Raw genomic sequence first — 9,705 nt, 5'->3', positions numbered from 1 at the left:
CCAACCTGCGCTACAGTTGTATAGGCATGCCACACCTTGGCTGCCAACGAGCTATTCAGCCAGTTAGGCACTTCAAAGTGGATCCATATGATGGCTCAGGGTGATTTGCACCCTTTCTATGAATAGCCATGAGCAATCTAAGTTCTGAGTGTCTTGACCCAGTGACCTACTGCTTTTAGCACAGGATTCTGCTGCATCATAATATCCACTCTGTCGATACGTGGATTAAACCATGGCACAGTCATTTAAGAGCCTGTGTTTTCTTGTTGATCTAAATATGTTTGTTACAACTGTAGCACAATGATTAAGTAATGGATGCACCGTCTGCCATATTACAAGTGCATGATAGACTATAACAATTGTAGTACTGTGGACTGGATAACAGTCTCTTTTGAAGGATACATTTATTTTTATATTTTTTATTGTATTTATTTTATTAGGGATATTTATAAAGCTTTGCTCTAAACCTAAAAGGCAGCAGAGCAATCAACCTTCGTAGCATGAAATGTGTGCCATACATGCGAGGACAGAAGAAGTAACCACAGGGGAACTTTACCTGCAGTTACAGAAGCAAGAAATAAGAAAGATAAAAGTGAAAGGTAGATGTAGTTTCTTCCTTTCACCCAAAGACAAGGTGATGCCATAAGAATGCTGCCATATATTGCGGTATAGAAAGTCATGCCTTATCCCACCACTGATGTATTTACTATATTTAGCAGGAATAGTAGGATTGTACATTGTGCAAATCTATATATCAAGTCCTAAAGTCTCTATTTTGAGATCCTGTTTGCTCTGACTTGCCTCTGTGGAAGCTGGTCGGCAGGCTGAGCATCTCCTCAGTTTGACTTTGGGCTAGTAAGGACACCTGGAGATGGCGATCTGCCTAGCTAATCTGATGTTAAAATGAAGATCAGGACTACTAACATGATTTTGTTTGGAAATGTAACTTCAGCAGCATCTCTTGGAGTTCAGTCAACCTTGGAGGTTTCTTCCTGACTAATTCATCATGAATGCACAGATAGGTGAGGGTGGTGGGAATTCCTTGATTTTTGCGTGCCGAGGGGACTTTGGGGGTTCTGTCACCCCTAATGTGCCAGTGAAGATTGCTCACCTACTGTCGCTTTAAATTTTCCTCAAACTATCTAAAAAATGGCACCAAATACTCATCCATGCATGGTTGGCGAGTTGGAGGTGTAAAACGTACTAACAAGGTGGGCCATGACTCATTCCCACCATGCCTGTCAGTTGGGTTGGTGCCACTGCCATGGTGGGATGAGGCTAGTGTCTCATCCCCCAATGTCTATGTACTACTGGAAAGCTGCCACTGTTGCTGGTTCTCAGCAGCTTCTATGTGAATTCCAAGACATTTGTGAATTTACTAAAAACTTAGATGCAAACCTACATAGGTAAACTTTGCACTGTCCTTTAAAAAAAATTGGGCTGTAAATGAATGGGCCTTTCCCCACCATAAATGCCTAATCTTTGTCATGCTATTTGACTTTGATTGGATACCTTAGTATACCCATCATACTGGCCTGCAACAGTGTTACTGACATGCACTGATTGAAATGCACATCTCTTCTATAATAGTAATTGTTGGTTTCATATGGCCAGAAGTGGCAAGTTACACTTTAGAGGAGATGCTGATGTGCCAAATATAACAACAAAAAAAACTTTTTGCAAGTTGTCCACCCCTACTCTATTTCATAATCATCAGTATTACTCACAGTTCCCATTTTGGCATAACTCTCAAAAACAGATGATAAATACTTGAGGGAGCTTGGCTGATTAATTTTAACTGATGCTTAGCATGTCATTAAAATGGAGCAGCAATGTCCTGCAATACTCAGCATGTGCAATATGATTTTAATTTGACCAAATTCAGCTGTAGCCGAATTGCTGCTTGTGTGATACACTTCATAAGATTATCAAACATACTACATGCCGAGTAGGCACTTGTAACTGCAGTTTGTTTAGGTTTAAAACCCTCTCTCAACCCACCATATACTCCGAGGCCTCTAAGCCTTCTAGTGTTTAACTTCTATAGAACGTGGTACTACATTAATTTTTTAATGCCATAAACAGGCTTGCAAAGTGTTACCATTCCACATTCGTGCATTATCTATTTTTCATAAGGACGAAGTTGTAGCAAGCCGTGCCAAAAGATTTTTTGACATTGTACAGGAGTTTCAATACACTCACTGTCTACAGCATGATATGTTGTATGTGCTTGATTATATAACCACACACCCTCACGGGTCCTCCACCTGCTTACAGCCAGGCCGCACATGCTTTTAAATCGCTAGGTGTTCTATAATATCAGCCTGTGATTAGTGCAGTGTTGTCCTAATTTCAGTCAGGACACAGTCTATATGAATCCTTCAACTAACTACTCCAAGGAAGAAGCTCTCAACTGAATGTCTTGGATGTTCTACATGAATGTACAGACCTTCTTGTCTATCCGCATACAGTGCACTCAAGATGGAAGGCACATATAACAGGTGAGCTCCCTCTTGGTGTACAATGCAGGAAGACTTAATTACATCAGCTGTTAGGAGGGATTTCCCAGGATTTCATCAAGATTGATATCTTTCATCCAGTCATCATTGCCAGGGCCAGTCTTAAGGAGGGAGTCAATGAAGTCAGCGTGATTGTTGAGTGCAGACCCAAGACTGTCATTTTGTTGATTCAGAAAGTCAAACCCCATGTCATTTCCATTATCATTTCCAGAGAAGCCCCTTTGGGTTTGATTGGTGGTTGTTAAACTGCTTGATGGTTCAGTAGAGGGTGTGTTTACCCCAGGTCCTGGTTGATTCATATTAGAAAGGGCGTGTGTTCGTAACTGAGTAGGTCTTAATAGCTCTGCTCTTAAAGACCCCAATGCTTGACCATTTAATGCTGAGCTCATTTGGTTTACAGGTTTCATTTGGACTCCGGGTGCCATTTGGTTGGGAGGTGCCATTTGGTTGGGAGGTGCCATGGCACGCTGAGGAAAATGCTGATTGCCAATCGTAGGCTGAAGAGGCTGGTTAGCGTATGGTGTGCTGGCACAAAATGGAATGCCAGATGCTTTCAATGTATTATGTTTTGCAGCTGCTTCTTGGGAGGCCCAGGTCTGTTGTGTAGCACTTGAATTAATCATAACATTTACACCCCTTTGTCCAGGCATATTGGTTGCTCCATGATCCATGCCTTGTTTCACTTGCTGGGAGACCCCATATCCACTCCCATATGATGGTAGTCCATTCCCTTGACTGAGTGCTGCTTGGCGGGATGTCATGGAGTTTGTTTGACTTGGGCCAATTTGGGTTTGAGTGGTGTGCTGCTGGATTTGGGTAACGCCTGAATTTACTGTATATAAACTTGGCTGGTTACAGGAAATGTTACTGTACACTCCCATATTGCGTGCTCCGGGAAGAGAAGACATTCTCGATGCATGACTAGTTGATAGTAGGTCAGAAGTCTGTGACATCATGTTGGACGATGAAACAGGACTCGATAAAGGTTGACTGGCGTTCTGGTTCAAACTGAATGACCCATCTAAAATCAGAAGTAAATATTTTTAAATGATCCTTAGTAGAAATATTACATTTTATTCTATTTATAAGCACAAAATACACAGACTGCTTTGTCACACTAACGACCTTGCATGAATAACAATGCATACAACTTGAAGTGGATTAGTGTAATTTTATAATATTCATAACGGTTGATGTTTATTCTTATAGTTCACTCATGTAACATTTCTTTTTTAGGACAATTCTAATAATTCATAATTTTCTGGTAGCTGTAGTTTGTAAGTATGCCCCAGAATGTCTGCTTTACTTGCAGGTTTGACATTGAGTCACCCACCCAGATGTCCAGGGAGGGGACACAACGGGTGCTCTCATCTTTTGAAAAGTGGCTACTGTCCAAGGAGAATGAGCGACACATTATTACTGATTTATATGCCCTCTTGCTGCAACCTCACACAGAGAAAAAAACACTGGATCAGAAACAATGGGAGCTTGAGTTGGAGCAGACCATGACACACAAGGAATGGGAGGAAATCCACTTTTGGGCATGTCATACCACAACACCGCAAGTATAGAAACCACCACTAAAATTGCAACTTACTAGTTTCTAATGCCCATTAGACTACATAGGGGAAAACCCAACTGCAGTGCCGACTGCTGAAGGGGCTGTGAAGCTCCAGGGACCTTACTCCACCTTCTTTGGTCCTGTCGAAACTCACACGGTACTGGGATGCAATACTGATGGACACAGACATGTACTTCGACACGCAGCCTACATTATGCTGGGATTCTCCAATCCTTTCCCCTTAAATCTAGAGAGGGACAGCGCATTGGTTTGGCATTGAGAGCAGCGCTTCAAGCTCCTGACACATGCCACTTGGCTCCACAGAATATGGCGCATTCTGTGTATGGAATTTCTGACTCATGTGAGGCTCATAAGCTAGCAGCCTATCAAAAGTGGTGGCAAGCGTAAATAACACTGCTCTCTGCAGAATTTTACGAATTGACACGGCCTAAGTACCTACTCTTGCTGCAACTGATGCTGCCAAGTGTTGAGGGGCGACTGATGCAGGAAGACGATAGGGCAAAGGTCACACAACACTTAAATGCATTATTCCGGAGTGAGTACAGGGGGCAAGGGGTGGAAAAGGAAGGGAGTTAGTTGGGGCAATATTTTGGTTGTTTATGTTTCTCTTAGTCCTGTGCAGCACCCCCTGAGTTGGGGTCTTGTTACGCTGCACATAATGCTAAAGAAAACAATTTGAGTCAAGAATGCAAAACTAAATTTAAAAATTCTAACATAACAGGAAATTTCAAATCTAGAGTGTTCGCCAAATTCCCAGGCCTACCATATCCGAAAATCGAGATTTAGGGTCAGATGTATCAAAAGGTTTTGCCCATTCTGTGTCTAAGGAAAAATGTGTTTGTACATATGGTCCTTAGTTACTCCAACTGGATATTTCTGAGCTGATCCCAACTCCCAGTTTTAAACTTATGTCTCCATGACAAGTTGGGCAGTTGGGGTGGGGGGCGGGGGTAGGGAGGGTTTGATAACTGCAGAGGGAAGAGCGGAATGTTCTAGATTAAGGAATTTTTCAGAATAGCGTGGGAATGGATGTTTCTACGCTGATTCCTGCATGTTTTTTGCCAATGTTTCACCAGTAGATCTTGGCCGTATTCTGCACCCAGAGTCTCTGCGTGAAATACTCTTATTTTGTAATTAGATAAATTACCGAGTCCCCGAGGATTACCAGGCCACTTTCAACGCGGCCCTAAGTATTTTATTTTCTAAACCGTAACCCAAGTTTATCATAGAGCGGTTTCCAAAATATATTTGTACACCTATTCACACGCAGCTGATGAATAATGATCATGGTGTTGCACTTTGGGTGAGACATGCAGCCATCACACGTCTCAAGTAGCAGACGTAATACCTTGTTGTGCAAGCTATACATTAAGTTAAAAGGATTCCCGGTGGAAAACCGCATTTTGATAAGAGCAATCGCGGAACACCAGGTGCCTTCATTCTAGAGGTGGGGCGATGCGGGGGGCTTCCTTTCACTCGGCCTTTCATTTAATACAAGTGTGTATTACTCAGAATCAACAGTTCCATTTGGGCCCCCATCATCATGAACAGACAATCATGGTTTTCTCATGGTTTGTTTCCGGTCATTATTTTTGCAACTTACCATATTGTTGTGGTGCACACTCTACGTATACCAAAAGCAGCCTCTGGCACTCCGAATCTGCGATAGATGTGACCATATTAAAACGTAGATAATGTCTGCATTCGCCTATACTACTCAATTTGCCACAAACTACCTCGTCTAACTCATTTACCTTATGGAGCAAAACGTAATCGCTTTGTTTTAAAGAACCCAAGAGGGGATCTCTGGGAAGTATGCAGATCCAAAACCTCCCCCCCCCCCGGCCCTCATTTTAAAAGAAATGCAGCTGGTGAATTATAGAGATGACAGGTGGCTGAGGTCCCCCGGACCGGGATTCCCCCCCCCCTCCCCCCCCGCTCACTCACCTCCTGGACTGTGGGGCATTCGGGACTCTGTGTTACACCCCAAGCTTAATCCACAATACGTACTGTCAATCCCTGCATTTCCTTCAGCATTGTTCCAAATCGTGAATGCTCATTGTTATTGAAACACACATGCCTTGCAATATTTTGCACTGTATTCTTCAAATTCAAAGAGAAACGTGTTCACCTGTACACCCCCATGTACACTCGTTACCATGCAGCTTTCTTTAAATTCTCTAATCATTATTTTTATGTGCCGCCTGTTTTCACCATTCATATTGGGTAGCCCCGGCTCTTTAACCATTTACACTTTGTTATGCCATGTAACAGCCATTCAGCATTGTGATTTCTTTAGCCTATCTAAAGAACCCCTGAATATCCCTGTGTCTCAGCCAAAGAGCTTCACCCAAATTATTGGATTCATAGCTGTAAGGATGCATCCTCTTCGGGCTGTCCCGAGGTCATCAGTGCTATACCTTATCTAGGAACCATGTGCTCTGCTGCCTACCCAGTGAGCACCATTCACCTTTACCTTTGTCCATGGGCAGGGAATCAGGCGCAGGTGATGCTGTCCCGCTCATCTAGGGTAGCTTGTGGTCCCCAGGCAGTTCAGTTTGGACTATCCCCAAAAGGTGGGGCCAAGGCCATACAGCTGGCACCTCTCTCTGCAAAGTAGACTAGAAGGCAGCCAGTAGTAATTATTATTGGCTGAGATTAAATAAAACATTACACTCATCGTTGTATGTGCTGCCAGCATAACTCCAGCGTTATGTGAAACGTAAGATTCCACCCAATCTGCGTATAGGCACCATCACAAAGGGCATCGAGGTCATACCACACTAAATAAAACCTGCTCCAGACATCTTTCAGGAAGGAAGGACTCAGTACATGGCAGTGTAGCTCAATGAATGGACTGGATTTCTACAAAAAAAAACTGGCCTGAGGACAACTGAATTTGAAAAGACATGCACAAGAAAGAAGATACGGAACTTTTTGACTCAATGTTAGGTGGCCACTGGCATCAACTGGAACATTGAGAACACATCATCTAGAAAGTGTGCATTCTCTGAGGTGAGCTTGGGGTACAATGGTTTGAGCAGAATTTCTACCAGAGGGATTGGCATTGGCAGTCATGTATGGCATGGCAGAGGCCGTATAGCCTTGATTCCAGGACTCAAATGCACGTTGAGTGATCCCTCCAGGGGAAAGACTGTGTTCTTGTTATCCTCCTGTGGCCTATCTATTTCTACCACACACAGGATTCTGAGGAGGGAAACACTCTATTGCAAGTCTTTTCGTGAGGAAGACTACATCTAGCTGCTGCCCCCTGGTTGTTGGCTGCTGTACCTGCTGCCCTCAAAATCTAGTCTGTTTCTCACGGCAAGTAATTCAGAAACTGCAAGACGCTGTTTCTTTCCCTGAAAGGACCTACAGGGTAGCCCCTTTCATCCTTTCCCACAAAAGAAGCCTGTTTTCTCTGTAACCGGGCTTTCATATTAGCACAAACTGGCCCCATACTTCACCTTTTCCGGGAACATATGGTCAGCATTATTACGTCTAATATCTCGACACCTCTTCCATCACCAAAAACACCGAGGACGTTCCTTGGCCGTGTTGGGTCCAGAATGGTGGTTGCTCTGCGCCCGAAATTCAGAGCTAAACCTAATTAACTCAGGCTATGAAAAAGTCTGAAAACGATACTTCCATTCCTGTCATGTGATCCCATCTCACATGACTGGACTTTGAAGGCCTGATTGTTCTCACTACTGAGTTGTATAGTTGTGTTGTTTAGTTATATTTGTTAGGGCAGTCTGAAGCTATGGGAAAATATCAATTAATGCTTTATAAAACATAACAAAATAAATAAATACATTAGCATTTGGCAAAATCGTTCATTTTCTGAGTGCGCAAATGTCTACATCACCTATAAATAAATCCACCTTGATCTACTCCACTAATCAAAGAATAGATTTTTTAACAAAGATGTTAGTTTCTCCCCCTATTTGAACTCCTGTTAATAAAGTCAGAACATTCTCTTATCAGACCACAACAATGTGTAACCTTCTCCCTAAGGAGCCAATACTCTGCTCAAACCTATTAACTGTATGTATGTTTTAGGTTGAAAATAAAACATCCGCCTGACAAAGTGTATGTAACTCTTTCATCTGATAACTATACCTACCAGAATATTGACTTGTTTGCTGAATGGTAGCTATATTTCTTCTTTGGTCCTTGTAATCAGGTGGTGGTCTTGTCAAATGTCTATTTAGCTGATCTTGTGGAGTGATTTTGTCCTAGAAAAATAGAACAGAAACATTTAGTGGGTTAATTTTAGCCAGATGTTGGAAGAGAAAAACAGTCTCAATGCTTTCAGTTCGACGCTTTTGATCATGCAGTTCCACAGAATTTCATAGAAGTGGGGAACTCATAAACCAGCAGGCAGGCTGCCATGAGGCTGCTGGATTCAGGACCCCTGCTACTTCATCCATTTAACAGCTTCTTTGGTAAACTCACAATGACTCTCTTAGTCTTTATTTTTCCAATGGTATCCACATATTTAATTTAATTTTCCTTAAAACACAGTATATTAGAGCACTAGATAACAAATTACAGAGTTAGCAGACCCATTGTTAATTACAAGGTCCGCAGTAAATCTGCGGGCCTCATAAGTTTCACCTGGGGACTCTAGCTGCTAAGAGCAACCAAAATCTTCACTTGAAATTATAGGGAAGATGCAGCGTTATTCCAGGAGCTAATGATTCACCCGATAGCCATTCATTTCTCAGGCAACTCAGTGTACCCTCTCTAATTGCTGTTAACTCCACCCCCTGATTTATCATACCCCAAGTATTAGTAACTCCAGTTGGCTGTCTTGATGGGGCTGCCACTGTGGACCTCATAATGGGGCCCAAGGTGTGTTCAGGCAATTAACTTAACTGATCGTGTCAATGTTAAATGGCATCTGAAGTATTTGATAATTAGTGATACCTGCTGTAGGAAAATGGCCCTTGTTGGAGTTACCCCCCACACGTTTTGCCTGATATTGATGCTGACTTGACTGAGAGTGTGCTGGGACCCTGCTAACCAGGCCCCAGAACAAGTGTTCTTTCACTAAAAATGTCCATTGTTTCCACAATTGGCACACCCCTGGCACACAGATAAGTTATTTGTAAAAGGTACCAGTGGTACCAAGGGCCCTGTAACCAGGGAAGGTCCTTAACCCCTTAGCTGCTGGGCCTTTTCCCCCCCAGTGCTGAGCCCTTTTTTGGCTATTTGGGGTAGTTCGCGCTTAGGGCTTCATAACTTTTTGTCCACATAAGCTAACCACGCCAAATTTGCGTCCTTTTTTTCCAACATCCTAGGGATTCTAATGGTACCCAGAGTTTGTGGTTTCCCCTGGAGGAGACCAAGAAAATAGCCGAAATACAGTGAAAATTTCGTTTTTTCTCCAAAAATGGGGAAAAAGGGCTGCCGAAGAAGGCTTGTGGTTTTTTCCCTGAAAATGCCATCAACAAAGGGTTTCTGGTGCTGAAATCACTATCTTCCCACCTTTCAGGAACGGGCAGACTTGAATCAGAAAACCACATTTCCAACACAAATCCCATTTTTACTATTTTTGGTGCTTTCAACCTCCTTCCAGTTAGTGACAGGAATGGGTGT

At 42.8% G+C, this 9,705-nt stretch overlaps 1 protein-coding gene across 1 annotated transcript in view; it reads right to left on the bottom strand.

Moving 5' to 3' along the window:
- Positions 1 to 438: 438 nt before the first annotated feature.
- Positions 439 to 9,705, bottom strand: part of MAML2 (mastermind like transcriptional coactivator 2) — a 496,815-nt gene continuing 487,548 nt past the window's right edge. Inside the window, exons 4-5 of the mRNA XM_069202396.1 lie at positions 8,228 to 8,339; positions 439 to 3,540 (exon numbers count right to left, since the gene is read on the bottom strand). Of these exons, the coding sequence (XP_069058497.1) occupies positions 2,552 to 3,540; positions 8,228 to 8,339 (1,101 nt within the window). The 3' untranslated portion in view covers positions 439 to 2,551. The remainder of the gene's footprint in view (positions 3,541 to 8,227; positions 8,340 to 9,705) is intronic.

The sequence above is a fragment of the Pleurodeles waltl genome, chromosome 8 (assembly GCF_031143425.1).
Source record: "Pleurodeles waltl isolate 20211129_DDA chromosome 8, aPleWal1.hap1.20221129, whole genome shotgun sequence".
In the NCBI taxonomy this organism is placed as follows: domain Eukaryota; kingdom Metazoa; phylum Chordata; class Amphibia; order Caudata; family Salamandridae; genus Pleurodeles; species Pleurodeles waltl.
Note: the sequence above shows the minus strand (reverse complement) of the source record. Positions and strands in the feature narration are given on the sequence as shown.